This window comes from Cornus florida, unplaced genomic scaffold (genome assembly GCF_030987335.1).
Source record: "Cornus florida cultivar Cherokee Brave unplaced genomic scaffold, ASM3098733v1 CherokeeBrave_3.0.0_Hap2_Chr02, whole genome shotgun sequence".
Lineage (NCBI taxonomy): Eukaryota > Viridiplantae > Streptophyta > Magnoliopsida > Cornales > Cornaceae > Cornus > Cornus florida.
In genome coordinates this window covers 23359454-23386523 of record NW_026775572.1, presented here as the reverse complement: position 1 = coordinate 23386523, position 27070 = coordinate 23359454, and the positions used below count along the sequence as shown (strand labels likewise).

At 33.9% G+C, this 27070-nt stretch overlaps 1 protein-coding gene and 1 pseudogene across 4 annotated transcripts; both read right to left on the bottom strand.

Annotated features, from left to right (window-relative positions):
- Positions 1-5: 5 nt before the first annotated feature.
- LOC132294268 (protein S-acyltransferase 10-like) lies at positions 6-9059 on the bottom strand. Of its 4 annotated transcripts, none has more exons than XM_059792066.1 (12): positions 8902-9059; positions 8601-8738; positions 8406-8517; positions 7282-7356; positions 7082-7153; positions 6743-6880; positions 6093-6126; positions 4140-4201; positions 3496-3582; positions 3119-3202; positions 1169-1234; positions 6-401 (listed from the first exon to the last, which is right to left on the bottom strand). In XM_059792066.1, the coding sequence occupies exons 2-12, from the start codon at positions 8680-8682 to the stop codon at positions 224-226; spliced, it is 990 nt and encodes a 329-aa protein (XP_059648049.1). In that variant the 5' UTR covers positions 8683-8738; positions 8902-9059; the 3' UTR covers positions 6-223. The 4 variants fall into 4 exon arrangements, with proteins under 4 accessions (XP_059648049.1, XP_059648048.1, XP_059648046.1 ...); XM_059792065.1 differs by having other exon boundaries at positions 4140-4249; positions 8873-9056; XM_059792063.1 differs by having other exon boundaries at positions 4140-4249; positions 8902-9056.
- Positions 9060-11144: 2085 nt separating this feature from the next.
- LOC132295853 (7-deoxyloganetin glucosyltransferase-like) lies at positions 11145-24318 on the bottom strand (annotated as a pseudogene).
- Between the last annotated feature and the right edge of the window lie 2752 nt (positions 24319-27070).

Below are 27070 nucleotides of genomic sequence, written 5' to 3'. Positions count from 1 at the left end.
TGGCATAGTAAAAAACGTTCCTCATGTTTTATGCAAGCAAAATGTACGAGGACCAAACAAACCGACTCAACAATCTGCATGACGTACAAACATGTGGACAACAACATATTTATGATCCCATATCCTGAAACTATGTGCATAAATGGATGAATTGTCACATTTTTACATAACAATCGCAATATATTTTGGGGAAAAAAAATGCACTGTAAAAGATTCAACCCACTCAACAGCAACAGCGACAAGATAAAGCATCCAAACATGTGTAGGGTTTTGACTTTTCTTCAAGTTCCTGTGCTGTTGGCAGTGGTTCCATACTATATATGCTGCGTTGAGCACAACAGAAGTCGTACAAATTTCTGCATGCCCCTTTACTAAATGGAGACACACTTTCAGGAATCCCCCTGTAGATCAATTCACAGTGTCAACTGAAACTGGCAAAGAAACCAATGGATAATAGTCTATTTTGTGTGTGTGTGTTTTTTTTTTTTTTTTCACTTCACCACCATATCCAAGCACATCTTGGTAGTATCAAGTCAGTTTAGAAGAGGTTGGTTTGAACAAGTTTTCCTTCCATATCATGCGGCCATGGAAGCATATACAGTTCATTGGTTATTAGGGTTGTAAAACATTAGGGTTGTAAAACAAACCAAGCTACTTATTTAGTGATTGCCACAGATGTAGGCTAGCTCAAAATAATTTTTTAGATGAAAAACCCAAGCTCAATCATGTTTTGTAATTCAACCGTTTATTGAGCCTGTGCCTCAAGTTGAACTTGATAAGCTCACAAGCAACCTAGGACAACATATACAACCAAGCTACTTAAATAAATATCAAGCTCATGTACTTCACTCGAAATCAACTCCTCAAAGAAGCTCCTTAAGTTTTCAGGTTGAGCTTGAGCATCCATAGCTCCAATGGGTGTGCCTCTTCTTTTTACACACATATTTGTTCTTTTTCTATGTCCTTTTTTTTTCCTCCCTAAATCAACTTATTGTTGCTTACAAGACCATCTATTCAATTAATGAAGAAACATGCTCCACTAGTATCATCATTTTTTTTCTATGAGGCTTCGTGAGAGAAATATATAATACATCCATCATGCACTGATTAGCAATGTAAGTCAAGAAAAGATAACTTAGATTTGAAAGCTTTGAACAAATCAACTGACCTCAAATAAGGGATCCGACGTCGTCTTACAAGTTCATAGGTAGTTTGATTTGTCAGAACAAGAAAGCTGTACAAAAAATGACACGATCTGTAAACAGAATGCTATCTAGGATGTTTGAATTGCTTGACAAAGGATTAACAATGTTCCATAGAAAACAAGGGTGCCCGCAAGCCCCCTCACAACTAACACTTGAAGGTGCTGACCTAGGAGAAGGAATAAAAACACACATGCCGAACAGTGCATAAACAGAAACTTAAAATGTGACTCAATTAGATAAACCACTATGGCAATAAAAGTCCTCATCAAAGCACACAACTGAATCATATACTTCCCATTCACAATATGCAGGTAATAGCCACCTTTTTCCATCTAGCATTCACATATGTATATTGATTGATTCATTTAAATAGATCCAAAATCTGAAACTTTGACAAATGCCCATAACTTAAGTCTTTCTAGCAAGGTTACTGTGAGAAAATATCACATGGAATTTATGGAATAGAAATGTTATTCTCCTTGCTTAACTTTTCTTCTTATTTGTTTTTTCCAATTACCCATTAGTCCTCACTGGTCTTTAGGGGCATTCCTTACAAAGTTATACCTTAAACAACATGGTAACAAAGACAAATATCAAACTGGGCTTTAATATCTTTCAATTGAGATGAAGAACAAACTTGCTTTATGATCAGCCAGTTCAAGGTCGTCTAGTGTTAGGTGATGGACCTTGGAACCAATAGTGCTTCATCTACCAATTCTTTTAGAGATCTTATCACATCATCACATAAATAAGCTGAAGTAAAGTAGACTTAGAGAATCAAGTATTAGGTAAATAAGATCAGTTGGACACTTGGACCTATAATTACCCATATGATCTCAGCTATGAATTGAATAAACTAAATAAGCTTGGGATAGAAACAGTAGCTACTCAACAGACTAAATGAAGGGACAATTCACTCAGAAACCATAATTTGAAACCAGTAGTTGCTCAATCAATCAAGCATACGCCCGACCAATCGAGCTCTCAACAGAATGTTGCGGATCAATCGAACTAATATCATGGACTGATTAACACAAGATTATGGACCAATAGAACCAAGGTCATGAACCAAATGGAGCTCTTTAGGAATGAATATTTGAGGAGCTTTAGTATTCCAAAACAAAGTATTTTGCTATTACGCTTGTTTAGAAACTTCTAAATCCATTACTAAATAGTCTAGGACTTGGAAAAGAGACACAACACCAAAGAGCTCAGTGTGTGTGTCAAAAAGAAACAAGAACAATGCACTAGAAATGAGGAGGCTACGATTGATGATAGGAGTGCCTAAAGAAATAAGATCAGTAATGAACGAGGAAGGGCAAACCTAGGAATAACGATTATTGATGATAAAATTAGAGAAAGTAGACTTAGGTGGTATGGTCATATACAACGTAGAACCGAAGATGCGCCAGTTAGGGAGAGTCGCATAGAAGGTAAGTGACAAAGAGGCCAACCAAAACTTCCATGGAATGAAGTAATTAAAAATGATTTAAAAATTAAATAATAGAGGAGACATGGTGTATAATACCAAAGAAGGAAAAAAGAGAATTGGATGTTAATGATGATAATTTCAAGGCCACAATGAATCTCTGATAAAGGTTGTTTTCTACAAATGAATCATATAAAAAGTCAAAATATCTCAATGAACACAATAAACTTTGTGGCTACACAAACGGTTGATGTATCTCTGGATCTGGTCCAAGATGAACTATTTATAGACCAAAAATTTTAATGTGTAAGACTATTTAACTGAAACATTGAAGGTACGGAGTAACATTAAACAACAAATAATTAAGAGTAATGAACTTCATTTTCCAATGCCATGACAATGAATATCAATTAATAAATAAGAAACAAAATATATGATGCTGGACAAAAAATATTACTTTCTCAAGACAGATGACAACACTTACCTATGAAAAAGGAGGAGCAGCAGCAGAAATATCAGGGAAACTAATAAGGTAGCCAACAACGATATCATGATTACATTTATCCACCTGAAACCACCCCAAAACCCAAGACATATTGATTCAAAGATCCAACTGCAAGGAATTCAATAAGCTAAAAGATATCATAAAGACCACCATAATCTTAGCAAATGATTTCTTTTCCCACTTCTTCTTTTACTTTATTTCTTTTAGGGGGAGGCTGTTGAATTTGATGGCACAATAGCATAAGAAGCTACAAGTTCACCTCAAGCACCCAGGGTTCTTTGACATTGCATCTATCATTTGGTCTTATAAATTTTGGAACTTTCTCAAGCAAAAAGAATGCCCAGAAAGATACATACCATGACTTTGATATATAAGCCTTCAGGTATGCAATGTACATGATGCCAGTCCAAATGCACAATGCTGTTTCCTCACATATGAACCACCTAGCATATCAATTTGTAACAACATAATTGTTACGAAAGTATATTCGAAGTACATAAAAACCAAAAAAAAAAGGGGGTTGAAAATTCTAAGTTATATTACAATTACAAAAGAGTTCATAATTACAAATTTGCCTACATATCTAAATTTTTACCAAAAAAAAAAAAAATGAAGAAGTGAAATTAAACTTCATAATTCACCTGGACACATTTTAACACCACCCAATCAGAACTAGACCATTCCCTTCCATGTCAGGTTTGTGATTTGTATGTTCATTACACTACTCTATTCATCAAACACAGATTGAAGATGAAATAAAGGTGATTAATCTGACATCTAGAGAAACAACCAAACAAAGTAATAGAAGTTCATTCATCGACACAAGAAGGTCTAGTAAACAGGGAAGACAATTATATTAGATATCTAAAACCTTAAATTTATTTCACTGATGGTCCTTTAATGGCTAGCAGAGTAGCAGTTGTAATCTAACCAAAAATAAAAGCATCAACATGAGAATGAACAACATCTATTAATAACATAACAAAGGGTACAGACTCACCAAAATCGACAATGGTTTCTCTGTCCTACGCATGTCCCAAGCCAAACACAATGATGATCAAACTGAAGAACACATTTGTCACAATCATGACAATGCTTCGCACGTGGGGGCTGAAAATATATTACATGCAAAATAAACAACAATCGAACATTGTGCCAAAAGTTAAGAACATCATAAAAATCTAAATATGTGGTAGCATATAATAGCTTTACTAATGACTTTCGGTGATTTATATAACAAGATGGCAAACATGTAATGGCACTATTGTAAGGGCCTAAAAGGCAGACTTCTTGGTAACTACAACTTTCTCTAGAACATGTCTTTTTAGGATATGTCCAACTGAGAATCCAACACTTGAATGATATATTTCCCCACATGGGGGTTTCCAGAACATAGCTTCTGGGCAGTGTATGCTATCTTAGGTTTCCTAGTGCTTCTAGTAGAACCTAGTATTTTTCCTGAAAGTTATGGTGAAACCTTCCTAAATGGGGACACACCATGCACATAGAAAAAAGAAATAAAATAAATCAGGTCACTTAAGCAAGATTGCATATTTTTATGCAAGCAATTGTCCAAGCAACATTTATGGATGTTGGACGTCATGCTTCCCTCATAGCTGCAAAAATAATATACAATAAATAACAAATGATAGAGAAACAAAAAGGGTGTATCTTCCAACTGGAGCAAAATGAATGTCTATCCTCCATGAAGTTTGCTAAGTCTTGCTCCTACTTTCTGGGATTCAGGACGCAAATGACTGAATATGAAAATATCCAAAGCATTGATTTATCCAAATAAAACACATATTGCCAAGATAAGATTAGTTTGTCAGAGATTAGGGTACAAAACAGCCATACTTTTCATTCCAACATATTAAAAGTTCAAAAAATGGATAAATTATCTGCAGTCATTTATATTGGTAATACCATATCTTCCAAGCAAATTCAGTAGCTTAGAGAGCAAGATAATTTTCTCATAAGAAACTCAAAAGTCAAGAGTTAGCATGTAAGGGGTTGGTAATAACCATTTTAACTATGTACACCATCAACTGACATTCTGCCCAACTAAAAGGTTGAGTCACAATTGCAATATTCCTTTTGTCAAAAAGGATTTGCACCTCTTTTGAGTTAAAGGTAAATGAATCAAAATTTGAGGACTACTTGTCATTTTCTGTACCTTTATATCTTCAGATATATGTTATCTTACTTTTCATTTGAAACTAACATTAATCCCTCACTGGTTTATAATATATAAATAAACACAGGCAGTGGATGTCACAATCTTCTTTATATTGCAAGGAAGCCTATGAATCTAGTTAAACCCTCTTAGAAAAGCTAAATTACTTTTCTCTTTTTCCAAATACCTTTTGTTTTGAAGGAAAGCTGTTTTATTTTTCTTAATTTTCATTTTACTGAATATATGTAGAAGTAAAATCAAATTACAGCAACCTAGTAGGGTTCTCTGGGTGTGTGCACATCACTCATTCATGTGCACTTGTGTGAAGCGTGAACATAGTGAGAGCTCTGCCTCCCTCTAACTGGTACCCACACAATTTTGGCCTTATAAAATTAATGAATTTTCTAAATCAGATTGTGTCATACCAGAACTAGTAAACACACCCAAGACCCATTATTTAATGGACCCAAATAAAGGAGTAAAGCTAGATAAAGCCAACATGATCTAGTTTATTAGTTCTTGTAATATTTGTGCTAAGTTGTATTCATCTCCCCTACACATCATGTTTACCCCATTCACTAGCATGTGAAAAAATAATTCTCATTTCTTTAATTTCTTAGTCTATTAACAGAACGTTAGTTTTCCTTTTATCAGAGAGGAGGGGGGAACCTGCATGAAGGAGACTATGACAATTTTCATCGGTTACATGATTGGGCATTAGACAGATTGGTAATATTTTTAGTTAACAGAAAAGACGATACAAAATGAGAATTTTACCTGCATAACATTACAATAAGTGCAAGTCAATGTTCTGCAAAAATACAAGAGGAAGCAATCAGATGTAGATCTGTGGTTAGTCTATATTGCTCAAATGAATTTATATTCAAGAAAATAAAATTATTTTGATTTATCTCTAATTGGTACATTATTTAAGTTATAGACAAAAATTATGCCAGTTCAAAACAAGATTGCTTGAAATTGGTTCAATTCATATTATTCAACCAAAAAAGTTAAAAGATTGCATTGTTCATCTGCAACATGGTTAAACTACTTTGTCAAAAGTTCATACCAATATTATGTTGGTCCATCCCACAAATCAATATTGCAGATTGAAAGAGTGTAAATAACCATTCACATTCCAGAAAAGTTATATAATAATGGTCCAGTGATTATGCCACTGCGACACTATAATAGATATTTCCAATTTTCCACCATCTCAGTTTCACATAAATCAAGTACTCTATTGATGACTCAAAGGAAACAGCATGGTGTGAACAAAATTGACTGTATGCCCAATATATTTGCATACAATGTAGGAAATGATGTGCTCAAAATTGATTGTATGCATAATATATTTGCATATAAAGAATAATTGCTACAAAGATACCAAAATAAGTACTATCAGTCAACCCATGAGGTTTTTGTACCTTATTGAAAATCCAGGAGGATACATTTCCATCACCAGCTTTGTCCATGATGTTGCATTACTCCCTAACAGATTTTTCCCCAATTGATTCTCACTCAGAGTAACAACTAAGCTGCCATTTTTGCTTGAAGTAGGTTGTCTTTGCTTGATCATTTTAAAAATCAACATAAATAGAAAGATGTTCCAATTAGATGGTAGCCACAATCAGAGAACACTCTCCTACAACCACCATATGGTATATTTATAAAATAAAAAAAGAAGAAGAAAAAAAATAATATGCTTCGGTTATTTTCCTGCATCCTTCTTCCCATTAACAATGGAAATGAAGAGCAGTGCTTACTCTGAGTTCAATGATGTCCTTCTAAACAAGGCATCTGTCTCATTAGCAGCCCTCATTGCATCAAGAACATACCTAAAAGAGTAAGGAACAAAGAAATCAAGTTAGGCAGAATATGACAAGGATCCAACGCGCTGTTAGCACAAACTCTAAATTAAAGCTCCTTGCAACAAGAAAAGGCTATGTAATCGAGTGACATTTACCCAGGAGAAGAACCGGCGGTTAAGAAATATTGAGCCAATGTAGCAACAACCAACAACATGTACAGTGCTGTGTACCTGAGAAAGAAAGAAAGAAATAGAGTTAGGGAAAACAACCAGAAATTTTTTAATTAATCAGCAAACAAGGATTTTTGCACAAACTAAAAATTGAAACAATATTTCCCCAAATTTTCACATAGTCCTGGAAAGTGCATGAAATGTGTTTCAAGGCTTGCACATCAAATGTAGCACGAGTTGTTCAAGCAAAACAGCTTGACTCCAAGGGCACCTGCCTTGATAATCCAGTGCATTAAATATTCCTGTATAATATTCTCCAAGGCACATGTTGTAACTCCCTTGATAATATTCTCCAAGGCACATGCTGTAATTCGAAGCATAGAATCAACATTCCTTCTTTGACAAGATGAATGACGTTTTAGCAGACAACTTCTTTGCTTGAGCATGCAAGTGGATGCCATATCCAATGTGGATGAACAAAAAGTAAAGTATTATTGTCGAGTTCATGGGACATGATTGCACCCTCAATAGTTCTTGAGTTGCTCATGGAATTTGAAAACCATGTGAAAAGATTGGTATTTCCTTATGAAGTCCTTTTTCCAATTCAACGTATAGTCATTTTATTGGCTTTGAAGTTTAATCTTCTATAAGAGTATCTGAAATGCTCGTCTCATTCAATCATATAAACACAATGCATATTCATTAATTAGTGAATTGTCAATTTATTGTTCTAAATGATCTAATCGAAGTAACGGCAGAAGAAATATTGAAAAATGAATAAAGCTTGAAATTATATGACATGGTGGGTTGTAATTACTGTTGTCACTTGCGGTGACTTATTCATAATTATAGGAAGAAATTCTCAATCACTTTCCATTTTCAATGAATCAAACATTGACAGTTACATTTAACTTCCATGGTTGGTTCATGATGTATGAGTGAATGAATGTGTTGAGTTAGGCTCATTCTAAGTGCAACCCATGTTATCCCAGGTCCCAAACGACAGGAAACTGAAAATTCAAAACCCTAATTTTCTTTTAAATTATTTCCTTGCATTATATCATCAACCAGACAGGGTTACAGGAGTAGAGAAAGACAGATATAATTACCATGGTTCTCGTGTTGTTTTCTCTATCAAATCTCCGAAAAGAAAAAGAATGCCAACATAGATCAGATGCACCGTCACCAATGCAAGTTTCAAACACAAGGAATTTCTCCGAGCTAAAAAAAACCCCAAATTATCACAAAACATTGAACACATATATGTGTGTTTATTGGGAAATAGAAGTAGAATAATTGAGTACCTGGATCAGACAGACAGGGGAAGAAGTAGAAGAATCGATCCCATGGTGTGTTGTAGAAGGGACCGCTTGAGCCTATCATCATCTGTATCACTGACCCATTAACATCACTCGCATCTCAAGAGCGCCAACTGATTTAACCTAAAAAAAAAAAAAAGAGCGCCAAATGTTCACGAACCCCTGTTTGATTGATAAAGAAGAAAAACAAAATTTGTCTTTGTGTCTGAAAAAACAGATAGGTAAATGAATATATGTTATTATTTGAATGTATGTACGTGTGTATATTATAGAGAGAGAGAGATGCCTTCCTGCCTGGATAAAGAATTGGAACTACGAGGTAGACAGAGTCCCGCGCATTCTTCGACTGGATTTGGCTGGACTACTGGAGCTGGGCTACCGAAGCGTTAGCATCGGGTTTTGGTTCCGATATGGGACGGACATTGGTTTCGGGTGGAACAGGTGGGCCCGGATTGATTGTGGGCCGACCACTCTGTAAGTTTTAGTTCTTATGTTTTAAGGGTCTTCGTTTCGAATAAATATCGGGTGTGCTAGATAGTTTAGGTCATTGGTATGCTCGATCAATGAAAATTAATACGGTAATTAATTGAGAGTAGTTTTAAAAAATAGGTTAGACTAATTTTATGATAAATTATTTGATGTTCTTGGTATATCTTATATTTGGTGAACTAATTCAATGGTAGCCCTCTCATTAAGACATGTTCTAATATTTAATACACTCTTATAAGAACATTTTTTCAATCTTAGAAATTGTATTTAACTGGTCTATCAAGTGTTAATGGTCCGGGATTATTTAATAATTTTTTCAAATTTCATAAAATAATGTATTTCTATTGGTTGGGGCATACTAATGATGTGGCATGCCTGACGCACGGAATATCTTTTCGTTCATTTGATGCATACTAGAAAGCTTTACTTGGGATGCCATGTTAGTGTCAGACATGGCTATAAATGTCTTAAAATTTTGAATATTTATATATTTTTAATACGACCGAGACACGGTATGGACACATTTTAGATACTTTCAGGACACAACGAGTAATTTTGTAATAATTTTTACTAAAAAAATGAGATTCAATGCAATTTAAAAAATATTATGTGCTAAGTAGAAAATAATATAAAACTTAAAAACAAAAACGTCTACATGTCTTTTGAAATTTTCAATTCTCTCAAGTTAGGAAGTACGGATATTTTTTGTTAAAGTGTGATGGTATGATCAGATACTTTTCGGATATATAGATATCATTCGGATACGTGTCAAATATGGTTAGAAGTATCCTATATGGTGAGTATTTTATTTTTTGGTCGGATACGAATGAGATATTACACAAGAAGGTAAAATACATTTTAAAAACTTTCAGGATATGGTAAAGTGATTTTGTAATTATTTATTTTAGAAAATAGAATTCAATACAATCTAAAATGTATTATGGGTTAATTAAAAATAATAATATAAAATTACGAAAAAAAAAAAACAAACAAACTTCTAGCTCTAAATACCAAATTATTGATTGATTTATGATTATATAGATAGAAAGGCAAAAAAATTATTATATATATATAATAATCTATATCATGTTATTTATTTTTGACGGGTCCATGTTGTACTTGTGTCTTGTTTCATTGAGATTTATTGTATTATCATGTCTGTATCATGTTGTACCCGTATCCTAGATCTGTATTCGTGCTTCCTATAACTCTCAAATTTTAAATAAGACAAATTTTATTAAGATGATGTAAATGCAATTTTAAGTGGGCTAACTTCTCATCACAACATAAAATGCACATTATAAAATCATTTGTAATTGGTTTAAATTATTTTATTTTTTATAATTTGTTTAAAAAAATTAATTCCATGATTTTCTTAATTATACTGTCATTTAAGAAATTTCTTTTTTTTGGTGAATATTTAAGAGTTCACCTCACCAATCCAAACTAATGATAGAATTGTTCAACTCTTAAACCCGAATTGGAGGCCGAACCCACCTTCTTTCTCCACGTGGATGGGGTGATTCAAAAGAGCACCGTGCAAGGTGCGATAGTCTGTGGGTCCCACCAATGGGCCAGTGCTGCTAACTTGATCCGTAATCTACTGTAACATTTAAAAGAGTTCCACCTCACTAATAGTTCAAAAGAGCACCCTCCAAGTTGCAATAGTCTGTGGGTCCCACCAATTTGGCCGTCAGTGCTGCTAAGTTGATCCATATTCAAACTACTGTAACATTTAAAGAGTTCCACCTCACTAATAGTCCAAAAGAGCACCCTCCAAGTTGCAATAGTCTGTGGTCCCACCAATTGGGCCGTCAGTGCTGCTAACTTGATCCGTATTCAAACTAAGCTTCATTTTAAAATTAATTTCAAATAAGTATTCACACCTTATTTAAAAATTATACGATAACAATTCTTTCAAATTCATTCATTTGAAATTCTCCAACTATATCAAATTTTATTTTCTCACGTAACTGAAGCAAAATCTAAAAATTCGAAATCTTTCAGTAACCCAAAATCAAAGGATATATAATTGCTTCATTTATCAACCAAAAAGGATAACAAAGCTGGTCCAAGAGCTAGAAAGTGACAGACGATGGTACCAATTAGTAAATCACTTTGACAATAGGCCCTCACAGACAAGTTTGTCCATATTCAGATAAGAAGATCCACCATGTCCAGTAGCCTCCTCTGCTTTCTTCTTCCACTCCATTGCCTTAATTTTCATCTCCACTCCCTTCTCTCCCTCCATCAACTCTCTCACAAGCTTCTCAACTTCTTCCCTCTTCACATCACCATCTATCTCCATCCCAATCCCCCATTCCCTGCAACTGTACCGGCAATTCGTCTGCTGCTCGGCGAAGAACGGCCAACAGACCACCGGCACGCCACCACACAAACTCTCCAACGTCGAGTTCCACCCACTGTGGGTCAAGAACCCTCCCACGGACGGGTGTTTAAGCACTTGCTCTTGTGTACACCAGCTCGCCAACCTGCCTCTTTCTTTTGTCTCGTGCACAAACTCACTTGGCAGCATGGCAGAGTTCCCTGTCACAATGTCCGGCCTTATTATCCACAAGAAATGCTTGTGACTATTAGCCAGTCCCCATGCAAACTCCGTCATCTGTTTCGGTGTCATGACAGTGATGCTGCCAAAATTCACGTACACCACGGAGTTGGTTGGCTGTAAGTCGAGCCATTTGATGCAATCCGGTTCGTCTTTCCACAGATTTGAGCCGATGGGTTCTGATCCGTGGCCGGAAATCTGATCCGCCATTAGTTGGAGTGGTCCGATGGTGTAAATGTGGGGATGGATGGATGAGAGAGTGTTGAGGACGTCTTGTTCCAAGGCATGGAAAGTGTTGAGGACGATAGCAGAAGCTTGGTGAATGCGGTCTGTTTCATTTATCATGAAGTTGAACATGAAGTCGTTTGAGTCTGTTGTTCTGATGAAGGATGGGAGGTCTCTCAATCGGATGTTGTTCATTCCTGGAATCCAATTTAGGGTTGTGTCTAGATATCCATTTGTTAGATAGGTTTCATCTGTACACCAACGCATAAGTTAGCTGAGAAATGTAAAGAGTGGAGTGATGATATAGAGATATGGTGTTATTACACATATGGTGTTATGAATCCATATTTATGATGGAGTCAAAGCCCTAGTAATTTTTTTTATAAAAAAAAATAATTAAAAAAATAAATAAATTTGACCAAAATGTCCATCTGAATATGAAAAAACACTGTTCATTTGTCTAAACTATCATAATAGAGGTACCATTTTAGGCATAGAGGTACTACTTTTTGTTATCCGGTACCACTTTTTATATTATACAGAAAATGATATATGTGTGCACAAAAAGTGATACCCATGTATAAAAAAAAATGATACTTATGTGCATAGAAGTGATACTTAAGTGTCCAAAACAAAAGTAGTAAATAAAAATAGTAAGGGTAATTTTGACAATAAATATTATTTTTCCATGTCCATAACAGCTATTTGGTCAATTTTATTTTGTTGAAACATCGTGACTTTGATTATATCAAATGATAAACATGAGTACATAACACCATGTATGTGTAATAATTCCAAATTTAATTTACACCATAAAAGAGACAAATGGTGTGTGATAAACCTCATGCAGTAAATCAAAGAGACAAATGGTGCATGAATTTTTTTGTTAATAAATAAAATTAAATTAAATTCACAACTTAAATAATAATTAAATTTAATTAGTATGAAATTAACTTATAAATTTTTTAAAATTATAAATAATTATTTTTTATTATCAAAAAAATGTTTAGGGTGAATCCCGAGGAGGCCTTCTCTTGGAGAGTTCCTGGTGCTAACTAAAAAAACTACAGAGTATTGAATATTCAATTATGTATCAGGATGAGTCATTAGAGGATTGGTAACCTGGGTCCTCGGCCACTCGAAAATTTATTCTCAATCAGACTTTTCAAACACTTAATAGTTCGTTTGGGACCCCTTAGACTACTAGTGACCCACGTAGCGGCTGACTATTTTCTCTATTTTTTTTTTTAATGGTAAAAAAAATAATAATAAATAAATAAATTCACAAATTCTCAATCAGACTTTTCAAACACTTAATAGTTCGTTTGGGACCCCTTAGACTACTAGTGACCCACGTAGCGGCTGACTATTTTCTCTATTTTTTTTTTTAATGGTAAAAAAATAATAATAAATAAATAAATTCACAACTCAAATAATAATTATTAACCAATAAGTCAAGGAATTATTACAAATAAAAAGTGTTAATGACTCATATTTATTATTTAATGGAGTCAAAGTCTTATATTTTCCAAAAAAATAAAGTTGACCAAATAATATGAAAAAACACTATTTACTCTCATTGAGGCACCACTTTTTTGTGTACGGAGGTACCACTTTTATACATCATATATCACTTTTATTTTGAGTATAGAGGTACCACTTTTATTCACATTGATACCACTTTTTGTGCATGATGATAAAAATTGATACTTGCATACATCATAAAAAGTGGTAACTAATAACAAAAGGTGGTATCTGCATGCACAAAAAATAGTATTTATGTGCTCAAAAGTGGTACTCACTGAGGGTAAAAAGTGTTTTTTCATGTCTCAATTTTTTCGAATTTATGAGACTTTAACCCCATCAAATGATAAATATGGGTCATTGGCACCATTTAAATGTAATAATGAAAAAAATAAATAAAATAAATAAAAATAAAAATTGGTTACCTTTGGGTGGTGTTAAACCCCTTTCCAATAGATGGCGGTACAGGGTATAACCATAGAAGCCACAAGCACTCGTGGTCCAAAACAACACTTCAGGGATTCCAAACTGTTTTGCAGCTTCAAGAGTGAAGCTCATGACACCATCGGAGACGATGCATGTCACCGGTGGGACGTCGGAGGACGAGCAATCGTTGAGTTCCGAGAGGAGGTTGCAGAAAGGTTTCAAGGAGTTCTTGGGGGTGGACTCGCAGAGAGTAGGGATGTCTTGGGTGGCGTCGACGGTATCAGAAGGAGGGAGGCCATCGGGGATGGTGGCAAAGCGGAAGTCCGGCAGGCCGTCGAGGGCGTTGGGACCTCTGGACCTGAGCAGTCGTTTATGGTTGTACTCAGAGTTGACAAAAGTGATGTGGAAGCCTCTGTGGTGGAGGAGTTTCGCTAGTTTGAGCATTGGGTTTATGTGACCTTGAGATGGGAATGGAATACACACAGCATGAGGTTTATCACACACACCATTAATGGAACTCATCTCTCTCTCTCTCTCTGTTAGTCTCTCTCTAAAATTATGGGATTGATGGAACAGGGGAAGAGAAATGCCTTTCTCTTATAGTAGTAGCTAAATTGCCTAGGCAGAGGTGTACTTTGATATTTAACTACAACGTACCCTTTTTATTAATACTTGGAGCAACCAACTTACCTAAAAATTAAAGTTCACTAGTGGCTTACAGATGAAGCTAGATTTTAAAAAGGCATCATGTATGTACTGATCTTGACGCAATTGAATGAAAAGTTTCTCGTTCTCTTTCTTTTATTTTCTCTCACTCTCAAAGCTAGTCTCATGTAATATTACTCTCTCTCTCTTTTCAGGTACACACATATTTATTACACGTTATTAGCACGAGCTCTATCCATCTGAGATTTGAAGGAGAAATTTTCTCTCCCTCTTTTTATCTCAACTATATATCTCTTTTGTGATATTAGTTTTGATATATTATTGGGTTTGTTTGCTTTATCAAAGAACATTGTTTCATAAAATAAATTTGTTCACTTAAATGATATATGTGTTCACACTATGGTCGGTTCTACCACCTTTACTATTTAATGATTTATGAATGATTTTACCGCCTTTATTGTTTAATAATTTATTCACTATGCCTGGTTTTACCACATTTGTTATTTAAATAATTCATATTATGTTATTGTTTCACTTAATGCCATTTTATTTATTTATACACTATGCTAAATTATATTTTTATATTGTTGTCACATCTAGTTATTCTGAAAATGTCAAACTTTATAAAGCTGGAATGTAATACCCCTAATTTTAAAAGGATAGTCTCAGTATTTATTTATTTGTTTTAATTGTATTGTTAATTATTTAATTGATTATTTGATTAATTACTTATGTGTTTAATTGAATAATGGTATTTCTTGATTATTTGATTATGTGTCTATGTATTATTTGTATTTGTTTATTTGTTAATTGTTTAATTAGATTGTGTGCTTAAATAGTGTTTTGATTAATTGTAAATTAAATATTTTTTTTTATTATTATTTTTTTTTATTTTTCTTTTATGGTTATGATTAATAGTAATGTGCCAACCAATTGAGTCCCATGGACTACTTGGATAGAAGGTTGGCTGTGTGTGAATTATTACCCATGGATAGTTGTATATGTATATATATAGATATATATTATATACATATATAAAAAGGAAAGTAATTTATTAATTACTTTTATGGTAACTTGGGTAGTAATATTTAATCTGATGTATATGTTTTATATTTAAATAATAAAAATATACATAGATTTGATACATGTTATGTTTTAAGTTACTTTATAATATTATGATAACTTAAGTATTATTGGATAATTCATTAATAAATAATGGAATGTGTATAATTTATTTATTTAATAAACATATACATAAATTATATACGTAACATATTTTACTTACTTTTTTAATATATATAAAAGGAAAAGTAATTTATTAATTACTTTTATGGTAATTTGGGTAATAATATTTAATTATGTTTTATATTTAAATAATAAAAATATACATATATTTGATACGTGTTATGTTTTAAGTTACTTTATAATATTATGGTAACTTAAGTATTATTAGATAATCGATTAATAAATAATGAGATGTGTATAATTTATTTATTTAATAAAGATATACATAAATTATATACGTAACATATTTTACTTACCTTTTTAATATTTTAATATTTATTTTTTTTAAGTTAACTTGGATTGGGAGAATGGTTTGGGTTATTTTATTTAACCTATAAATATATAACTATAGGTTGTAAAAGGGGGATAGAAATATTCACGTGATATATTCTAGAGAGAGAGAGTTAAAGAGGGAAGGAGGAAAATGAAGGAAGGAGGAAAAAAATCCTGTAGAGAGAAGATTAAGGAAGAAGAAGTTTAACTTTTGATCCGAAAGTTTAAGGCAAGTTCTTCTTCTATCTCTTTCCCTTTGATTCGTGTTTCTATGCATGCCTAGGAAATTCCAGAATTTATTAAGCACATAAAATTAAATAATTATGCATTTTAATTGGATTAGAACATAGATTTTATGAAATTGGTTTATATCTGTTCTTGTGTTATGAATTGATAAATGCATGATTTTGATTTGATTTCCGGTGTAAATTTTTATATGTTTACATTATGTATTTTTTTATATCTGTGGAATGATGGAACGTAGAAACATGCCTAGAATTCCTGAACATTAAATAGGAACTAGGTTTGAGTTTAAATAAATTTAAATAAACTCAATCATAATGATGCTTGCTATTTGAATGTTTTAAACAAACGAATGAATTTAATCTTTCAATATGTTTTAGCAATTGAGATTAAATGTGTAGGATGAATTGGATATGAAGAATACTTATTTGACGGTATAATAAAATATCATCATATGTATAAGATTCAGTTTATGTAGGTCATATGATATAGGAAGCTTAAATAAATAATAAGTCATTCTTGTTTTGTGATAACTTGATATCATATTATCATAGTTATTTCTGGATTGTTTGATGTATTTCCTTAATGGTTACATTAATTATTGGATTGTGTGGTTTAATGCACCGATATGGGACGGTGGCATTCTAGGGACGGATTAACTTATCAGTTAAGTCCTACCTATTTTATATAAGGGAATGGATTAACTAAAATGTTAAGTCCTACTTATATTCAAGTCAGGTCAGCTGAACAAGTTGAATGACTTATGGAGGATTAATTTATTATATAAGGGAATGGATTAACTAAAATGTTAAGTCCTATTTATATTCAAGTCAAGTCAGCTGAACAAGTTGAATGACTTATGGAGGATTAATTTTATATTGAATAGGATGGTTACTAGATTTTATATATATAAGTATGGTGCCATGATATGAGCTTGAGTCTCAGGATCAGTGGTTATGGTGCGTATATCGCTAGGGATGTGTAGCTAGATATAGTGTAGTTGTGTACCCTGGTAGGTCTAGGTACTCATGCCCATTATATGTGCGTTTTGCATGTTGCCTACTATTCAGGTTAAGACAACTCTATAGTCTAGTGAGGTTCCTTTAGTGTGTGTATATATATATACGGACTACTAGTTACTGTTGGATTGACTAGGATGTATATGTGTATCGGATCTCTGCTTGGACTGTAGTAGAGTAAAACTTGTTTGTGGGCCTGACCCACCATTAATTTTCAGGTGTTCGTCAGGAGTAGAGGTTGTTCGTGCTGAGCGGGGATCAGTCTACTTCATTCTTCCGATGCTACATATGAGTTCCTTTATGATTCAGTATCCTGATTTAGACAGTTATTGCTGTCATTTGTTTAGTTTGGATTTTCTAGGGGTCCACACAGTATGGATTCCCGAATTGTATTTTGGAAGATCAGTTGTATCAGAAGAGTTAATTAATTAATGGAAATATATTCTGAGGTTTATTATTAGATTATCATTTTAGTTTCTTGTCAGTATTTTATTTATTCTTTTGTACTCTGTGTTCGTTTATTATCAATTTGTTTTGATATCTTCGGGTATTGGGGCGTGGGCCTGGCCAACCCGCATTCGGAAATCCGGGGGTATCACATGGAATTCGTGGCTTTGGACATTTCTGACAAAAATTATTTATCTTGGATTCTGAATGCTCAGATTCATTTAGATGCCATGGGTCTCGGGAACACAATTAAAGAAGAGAATGATGCATCATTACAAGATAAAGCAAAGGCCATGATTTTCCTTCAACGCCATATTAGTGAGGAGTTAAAAACTGAATACCTAACTGAAAGAGATCCACTGTGTTTGTGGAAAAATTTGAAAGAAAGATATGATCATTAAAAAACTGTTAGCCTCCCAAAGGCTCTAGCTGATTGGCAGCAATTGCGATTGCAAGGTTTAAAAATTGTGACTGAATATAACTTTACCCTATTTAAAATCAGCTCTATATTGAACTTGTGTGGTGATACCATCACTGATGAACTTTTATTGGAAAAAATACTCACCACATTTCACGCCTCGAATGTACTCTTACAATAACAATATTGAGAGCGTAGATTTGAAAAATATTCAGAGCTAATATTATGTTTACTTGTGGTAGAGCAAAGTAACGAGTTTTTGTTAAGAAACTACCAGTCTCGTCCAACTGGATAGACACGGATCCCTGAAACATATGTTGCCTCATCCCGTGGTTATGGACGTGGTCGTGGTAGTAAAAATGGCTATAATAATGAATATGGTCGTGGTAAAAATGACTACCACAATAATGAATGTGGTCGTGATATAAATCATTTTTATTACCGTGAAGGATATCAATCCTTACATTTTCGCAATCAGAGATCCGGCCATACCATATCCCCAAATGAGAGATTATAATGAAATGAAACAAGTAAAAGGGAAGGATGTGGCTCAACCTCCCAAGGCACATGATAATACTTGTTATCGGTGTGGCATGACAAGGCATTGGTAAAGCATTTGTCGTACACCCTAACATTTGGCTGAACTTCACTAAGCCTCAATGAAAAAAAAGGGAAAATAAAAGAAAATAAATTTCATTAATCATGATGAGTCAGTTGACATCACAAATCTAGATGTATCAAATTTTTTTAAGGACCGTGATGGAAAGATAGACTTTCTGATGGTGATGGAAATGCCCATATCAATTAATCCTATTTTCTTTTCATGTTCTGTCTATTATGTTTTTATTTTCCTTGTATTAAAGTTTTTATTTTTTAGTTTGTATTAAAGTTTCTTTTGTTATAAAAGTTTCTTTTTTGACAAATAAATTTGCATGAATAGGAATGGATCTGACTAGTTCCAAAATAAATAGAAAAAATATATGTCTTGCAGATAGTGGAACAACACACACAATCGGCATTTTAAGAGAATCATTTATTTATTACCATGTTGAAATCGGCATTTTGTCGGTTTTTTTTTTTTTTTTTTGTCGCCTAAAATATCATTTTCCTATTTTAAGGGTTTGTTTGGAGTAAATATTGGGTGTGCTAGGTATTTTAGGTTATTGGTATACTCGACCAATGAAAATTAATATGGCAATTAATTGAGAGTAGTTTTAAAAAATAGGTTAGACTAATTTTATGACAAATTATTTGATGTTCTTGGTATATCTTATATTTGGTGAACTAATTCAATGGCAGCCCTCTCATTAAGACATGTTCTAATATTTAATACATTCTTATAAGAACATTTTTTCAATCTTAGAAATTGTATTTAACTAGTTTATCAAGTGTTTATGGTTCAGGACTATTTAATAATTTTTTAAAATTTCATAGAATAATGTATTTCTATTGGTCGGGGCATACTAATGATGTGGCATGCCTGACGCACGGAATATCTTCTCGTTCATTTGATCCATACTAGAAAGCTTTACTTGGGATGCCATGTTAGTGTCAGACATGGCTATAAATGTCTTAAAATTTTGAATATTTATATATTTTTAATACAACCGAGACATAGTATGGACACATTTTAGATACTTTCAGGACACAACGAGTAATTTTGTAATAATTTTTACTAAAAAAAATGAGATTCAATGCAATTTAAAAAATATTATGTGCTAAGTAGAAAACAATATAAAACTTAAAAACAAAAACATTTACGTGTCTTTTGAAATTTTCAATTCTCTCAAGTTAGGAAGTACGGATATTTTTCGTAAGGTGTGACGGTATGATCAGACACTTTTCGAATATATAGATATCACTCAGATACGTGTCAAATATGGTTAGAAGTATCCTATATGGTGACTATTTTATTTTTTGGTTGGATACGAATGGGATATTACACAAGAAGGTAAAATACATTTAAAAAACTTTTGGATATGGCAAGGTGATTTTGTAATTATTTATTTTAGAAAATAGAATTCAATGTAATCTAAAATGTATTATGGGTTAATTAAAAATAATAATATAAAATTACGAAAAAAAAAAAAAAAAAACTTCTACCTCTAAACACCAAATTATTGATTGATTTATGATTATATGGATAGAAAGGCAAAAAAATTATTATATATATATAATAGTATATATTATGTTATTTATTTTTGACAGGTCCATGTTGTACTAGTGTCTTGTTTCATTGAGATTTGTTGTATCGTCGTGTCTATATCATGTTGTATTCGTATCCTAGATCCGTATTCACGCTTCCTATAACTCTCAAATTTTAAATAAGTCAAATTTTATTAAGATGATGTAAATGTAATTTTGAGTGGGCTAACTTCTCGTCACAACATAAAATGTACATTATAAAGTCATTTGTAATTGGTTTAAATTATTTTATTTTTTATAATTTATTTAAAAAAATTAATTCGATCATGATTTTCTTAATTATACTGTCATTTAAGAAATTTTTTTTGGGGTGAACATTTAAGAGTTCACCTCACCAATCGAAGACTAATGCAATGATAGAATTGTTCACAACTCTGAAACCCGAATTGGAGGCCGAACCCACCTTCTTTCTCCACGTGGATGGGGTGATCCAAAAGAGCACCGTGCAAGTTGCAATAGTCTGTGGGTCCCACCAATGGGCCAGTGCTGCTTACTTGATCCGGATTCAAACTACTGTAACATTTAAAAGAGTTCCACGGTTCCACCTCACTAATAGTTCAAAAGAGCACCCTTCAAGTTGCAATAGTCTGTGGGTCCCACCAATTTGGCCGTCAGTGCTGCTAACTTGAACCGTATTCAAACTACTGTAACATTTAAAGAGTTCCTCCTCACTAATAGTTCAAAAGAGCAACCTCCAAGTTGCAATAGTCTGTGGGTCCCACCAATTGGGCCGTCAGTGCTGCTAACTTGATCCATATTCAAACTAAGCTTCATTTTAAAATTAATTTCAAATAACTATTCACACCTTATTATTTAAAAATTACACGATAACAATTCTTTCAAATTCATTCATTTGAAATTCTCCAACAATATCAAATTTTATTTTCTCACGTAACTGAAGCAAAATCTAAAAATTCGAAATCTTTCCGTAACCCAAAATCAAAGGAAGTAAAATTGCTTCATATATCAACCAAAAAGGATAACAAAGCTAGTCCAAGTTGGAGCTAGAAAGTGACCGACGATGATACCAATTAGTAAATCACTTTGACAATAGGCCCTCACAGACAAGTTTGTCCATATTCAGATAAGAAGATCCACCATGTCCAGTAGCCTCCTCTGCTTTCTTCTTCCACTCCATTGCCCTAATTTTCATCTCCACACCCTTCCCTCCCTCCATCAACTCTCTCACAAGCTTCTCAACTTCTTCCCTCTTCACATCACCATCTATCTCCATCCCAATCCCCCATTCCCTGCAACTGTACCGGCAATTTGTCTGCTGCTCGGCGAAGAACGGCCAGCAGACCACCGGCACGCCACCACACAAACTCTCCAACGTCGAGTTCCACCCACTGTGGGTCAAGAACCCTCCCACGGACGGGTGTTTAAGCACTTGCTCTTGTGTACACCAGCTCGCCAACCTGCCTCTTTCTTTTGTCTCGTGCACAAACTCACTTGGCAGCATGGCAGAGTTCCCTGTCACAATGTCCGGCCTTATTATCCACAAGAAATGCTTGTGACTATTAGCCAGTCCCCATGCAAACTCCGTCATCTGTTTCGGTGTCATGACAGTGATGCTGCCAAAATTCACGTACACCACGGAGTTGGTTGGCTGTAAGTCGAGCCATTTGATGCAATCCGGTTCGTCTTTCCGCAGATTTGAGCGGATGGGTTCTGATACGTGGCCTAAAATCTGATCCGCCATTAGTTGGAGTGGTCCGACGGTGTAAATGTGGGGATGGATGGATGGATGCGAGAGTGTTGAGGACGTCTTGTTCCAAGGCATGGAAAGTGTTGAGGACGATAGCAGAAACTTGGTGAATGCGGTCTGTTTCATTTTTCATGAAGTTGAACATGAAGTTGTTTGAGTCTGTTGTTCTGATGAAGGATGGGAGGTCTCTCAATCGGATGTTGTTCATTCCTGGAATCCAATTTAGGGTTGTGTCTAAATATCCATTTGTTTGGTAGGTCACATCTGTACACAAAAGCATAAGTTAGCTGAGAAATGTAAAGAGTGGAGTGATGATATAGAGACGGGAAATTTTAATGGAATCATTACACATAGGTGATGTTATGAATTCATATGCACGATGGATTCAAAGTTTTATAGTTTCAAAAAAAAAAAAAATTGACCAAAATGTTAATTTGAATATGAAAAAATACTGTTCATTTGTCTAACTATCATTACAGAAGTACCATTTTAGGCACAAAGGTATCACTTTTTGTCATCTAATACCACTTTTTATGTTATACAGAAAATGATATATGTGTGCACAAAAAGTGATACCTATGTATAAAAAAAAATGATATTTATGCACATAAAAGTGATACTTAAGTGTCCAAACCAAAAGTAGTAAATGAAAATAGTAAAGGTAATTTGGAAAATAAATATTATTTTTTTCATGTCCATAACAGATATTTGGTCAATTTTATTTGTTGAAGCATCGTGACTTTGATTACATCAAATGATAAACATGAGTACATAACATGTATGTGTAATAATTCCAAATTTAATTTACACCATAAAAGAGACAAATGGTGTGTGATAAACTTCATGCAGTAAATCAAAGAGACAAATGGTGCATGAATTTTTTTGTTGATAAATTAAATTAAATTAAATTAAATTCACAACTTAAATAATAATTAAATTTAATTAGTATGAAATTAACTTATAATTTTTTTAAAATTATAAATAATTATTTTTTATTATCAAGAAAAATACAGAGTATTGAATATTCAATTATGTATCAGGATGAGTTATTAGAGGATTGCTAACCTCGGCTTTATTCCTAATCAGACTTTTCAAACACTTAATGGTTCGTTTGGGACCCATTAGACAACTAGTGACCCACATGGCGGCTTACTATATTCTCTATTTTTTTTTTTTTTTTGAATGCTAAAAAAAATAATAATAAATAAATAAATTCACAACTCAAATAATAATTATTAATCAATAAGTCAAGGGATTATTACAAATAAAAAGTGCTAATGTCTCATATTTACCATTTAATAGAGTCAAAGTCAAAAATAAAGTTGACCAAATGACATGAAAAAACACTGTTTACTTTCATTAAGCACTACTTTTTGTGTACGGAGGTAGCACTTTTTATACATTGGGTACCACTTTTATTTTGAGTATAGAGGTACCACTTTTATTCACATCGATACCACTTTTTATACATGATGACAAAAAGTGGTACCTGCATGCACCATAAAAAGTGGTACCTGCATGCACAAAAAATAGTACCTATGTGCTCAGAAGTGGTACTCATTGAGGGTAAATAGTGTTTTTTCATATGTCAATTTTTCTTACAAGACTTTGACTCCATCAAATGATAAATATGGGTCATTAGCACCATTTATATGTAATAATGAAAAAAAAAAAAAAATTTGGTTACCTTTGAGTGGTGTTAAACCCCTTTCCAATAGATGCCGGTACAGGGTATAACTATAGAAACCACAAGCACTCCTGGTCCAAAACAGCACTTCAGGGATTCCAAACTCTTTTGCAGCTTCAAGAGTGAAGCTCATGACACCATCGGAGACGATGCATGTCACCGGCGGGACGTCGGAGGAAGAGCAATCGTTGAGTTCCGAGAGGAGGTTGCAGAAAGGTTTCAAGGAGTTCTTGGGGGTGGACTCGCAGAGAGTAGGGATGTCTTGGGTGGCGTCGACGGTATCCGAAGGAGGGAGGCCATCGGGGATGGTGGCAAAGCGGAAGTCCGGCAAGCCGTCGAGGGCGTTGGGACCTCTGGACCTGAGCAGTGGTTTGTGGTTGTCCTCAGAGTTGACAAAAGTTATGTGGAAGCCTCTGTGGTGGAGGAGTTTCGCTAGTTTGAGCATTGGGTTTATGTGACCTTGAGATGGGAATGGAATACACACAGCATGAGGTTTATCACACACACCATTAATGGAACCCATCTCTCTCCCCTCTCTGTTACTCTCTCTAAAATTATGGGATTGATGGAAGAGAAATGCCTTTCTTTTATAGTACTCCTAATAGCTAAATTGTCTAGAGCAGGTGTACTTTGATACTCCCTCTGTCCACAGTTTTTAAACATGACACTCTTTTTTAATGGAAAGTGTATTTAACTACGTTATACTATTTTTTATTAATACTTATAACACCAACTTATCTAAAAAAAACTAACTTAATTCCAAAAATTAAAGTTCTCCGTGTGTGGCATTAATTGTCCGTCTTTTTCTGGCAGAACGACGGTTAAAGTATAAAAAAAAATACCAAAAAAAAAAAAAACATAGCAATCATGAGAGAGAATATATAAAAATGGTTTTTCTATTTAGACAATGAAACAAATAAGGAAATAAAAGATAGACTGTCTCATTGTCCAAACAAAAAGTCACAAAAGAGAGGCTTTTAGACACAATTTAGTATTGGTATTTTTATTTTATTAGTATTTTGGGACAATTAAACTATGCATGCACATAAATTTTTTGGTCAAAAAGCAAACAGTTAACCTATTATAACTAATATTAGAATCAAAATTAGTATTTAATATGATGCCACACTAAGTGTCAGCTTATAAAATGTTCGAATATTTTCTAAATAGGTAGGATGATCCGATCATATCAAATAGTATAAAATTTTGAATTTTTGTTCCATTACATTATTATTAAAGTCAAAATCAGAATTTAATCTGATGTCTCTGCTCATAAAGTATTTGAATATTTGTTGAATGAATAAGATGTTCCCATCACTTATCAAATAGTTTAAAATTTTGAATTAAATAGTCAAATCAAATTTCCTATTTTCAATTTGTTAAAAATTTACATGAAATTTTAGTATTCTAATAGGGACGATGCCGGGGAGATAAGGGAATGTGTAGGGGCATGCTTTTGACTTTTTTATATCTGCTTTTGGATATAATAGTCAAAGTTTCAGACTAATTATACAGAAGGAGTAATAAATTTATTGCAGTCCTAACCAAATAATTTTTCAGAATCTTCATCATTTTTCTACGAAGTTATCATGTGCCTGTTTGAAAGTATACAAATCTACTATGAGATAATTTTTGGTACTATCTCCAATAGTGTTTCACAAGATCCTAACCTTGGCATATATTACTTCATAGAAAAATGATGATGAGTCTGAAGAATTAGACTATCTGACACTCGAGGTGGGCCCTATCGCAATTAGTAAACCTAAAGATTTCAAATGTTGTGAAATAATTCTAGTATAGCAAATCCCAACAGAAAATATCATTTTCCTATAAATTAACAACATTTGAAATCTTTAGGTTTACTAATTGCGATAGGGCCCACCTCGAGTGTCAGATAGTCTAATTCTTCAGACTCTTCATCATTTTTCTATGAAGTTATATATGCCATGGTTAGGATCTTGCGAAACTCAGATAGTACCAAAAATTATCTCATAGTAGATTTGTATACTTTCAAACAGGCACCCTTTTTTTTTTTTAATTTTTTTTAAGAAAATTAAGCAACTGATCTAAATGATAAAATAATTACATAAGGTGGGCCATTTGGCCAAGACAGCCCGAAAGGGAAACAACTCAAAGAGGGAAATAAAGCCCTGGCGACCCAAAGAAGAGAAGTCCAGTCATGAAGTCAAACTAATAACAGCAATTAACGGCTAATTAGATGTTAAGTGTGGTTGTTAGTGCACGATCCGGTGAGAAACCCTAATAGAGGATGATGGCTGATCATCATCCGAGCATATCAATCCGGCGGTCTTGGAGAAGGGCGACAGTGAGCAGGCGACGAATTCCAATCCCTGAGAATTTGCCTTGAAGATTGGTTGTCTTTCAAGAACCCCAACTTGAGCAAAGCTGTGACTGTGGAGTTGATTCTTGCAAGTACCACTCTCTGAGTTGACTTCTTCTTTTTGAAGATCCTCTCATTTCTTTTTTCCCAAGTATGGTACACCATGGATGAGAAGCAAATTTTCAGCAATAGGTTCATGGGAGTATTCCTTTTCCATCGAGTGCTTATGGAATGAATCAAGTCCTCCTGACTTGTAATTAAGGTTCTGAATTTGCATTTGATTTTGATGAATCGCTATATTGGGGAGGTGAAGTTGCAATTGAAGAAGATATGCTGGTGTGATTCATAGTGGTTTTGGTAAAGAGCACAAACATTTTCATGGCGAGACATTGATTTGCAGTCAAGAGTTGGAAGTCTGGATTGCACTGCTAGCCAGAGGTTGAACTTCATCCTGGGTATAGAAGGTGACCTCCATACTAGATTGTGCCAGTGTACTTCAGGAGAATGCTCTGCAAGATGGCTTTTTATATGTTTAAGGCTATAAGAACCATTTGGGGAAGCAGTCCAAAGTTTTTTATCACTTCTGGAAGTGCATGGAGGTGGTAGTGAGAGCAGCTCTAGAACAACATTTGTAAAGCAGATGGGGAAAAGACCAAGATGAATTCTGAATAAAAGTATTGACTGTAATTGTATCATTGAATCCTGCATCAGTGAGTAAACTTAGTAGGTATTTTGTGCAGAGGGGGCCTCTAGAGATTCAGTTGTCCCACCAAAAGGCTGTAACATTGCCATTGCCAATTCTGTGTTGGATAATTAGCCTTACAGGATGCCTGAGCTATAAAATTTTCCTCCAACTCCAAGAGCAAGGCTGGAGAATCTTGAGAGTCCATAGGTTCCTTGACTTAATGAGATGTGCGTTGCACCAAGTGACCTA

What these genes read in the sequence shown, in the direction of transcription:
- LOC132294268 (XM_059792065.1), bottom strand. Translation starts at nt 8,682, where the DNA reads ATGATGATAGGCTCAAGCGGTCCCTTCTACAACACACCATGGGATCGA. An exon ending in CTTATTGTAATGTTATGCAG is followed by an intron (nt 4,250 to 6,092) that starts GTAAAATTCTCA and finishes ATATATTTTCAG; the next exon opens with CCCCCACGTGCGAAGCATTG. An exon ending in GCTTATATATCAAAGTCATG is followed by an intron (nt 3,203 to 3,495) that starts GTATGTATCTTT and finishes GGGTGGTTTCAG; the next exon opens with GTGGATAAATGTAATCATGA.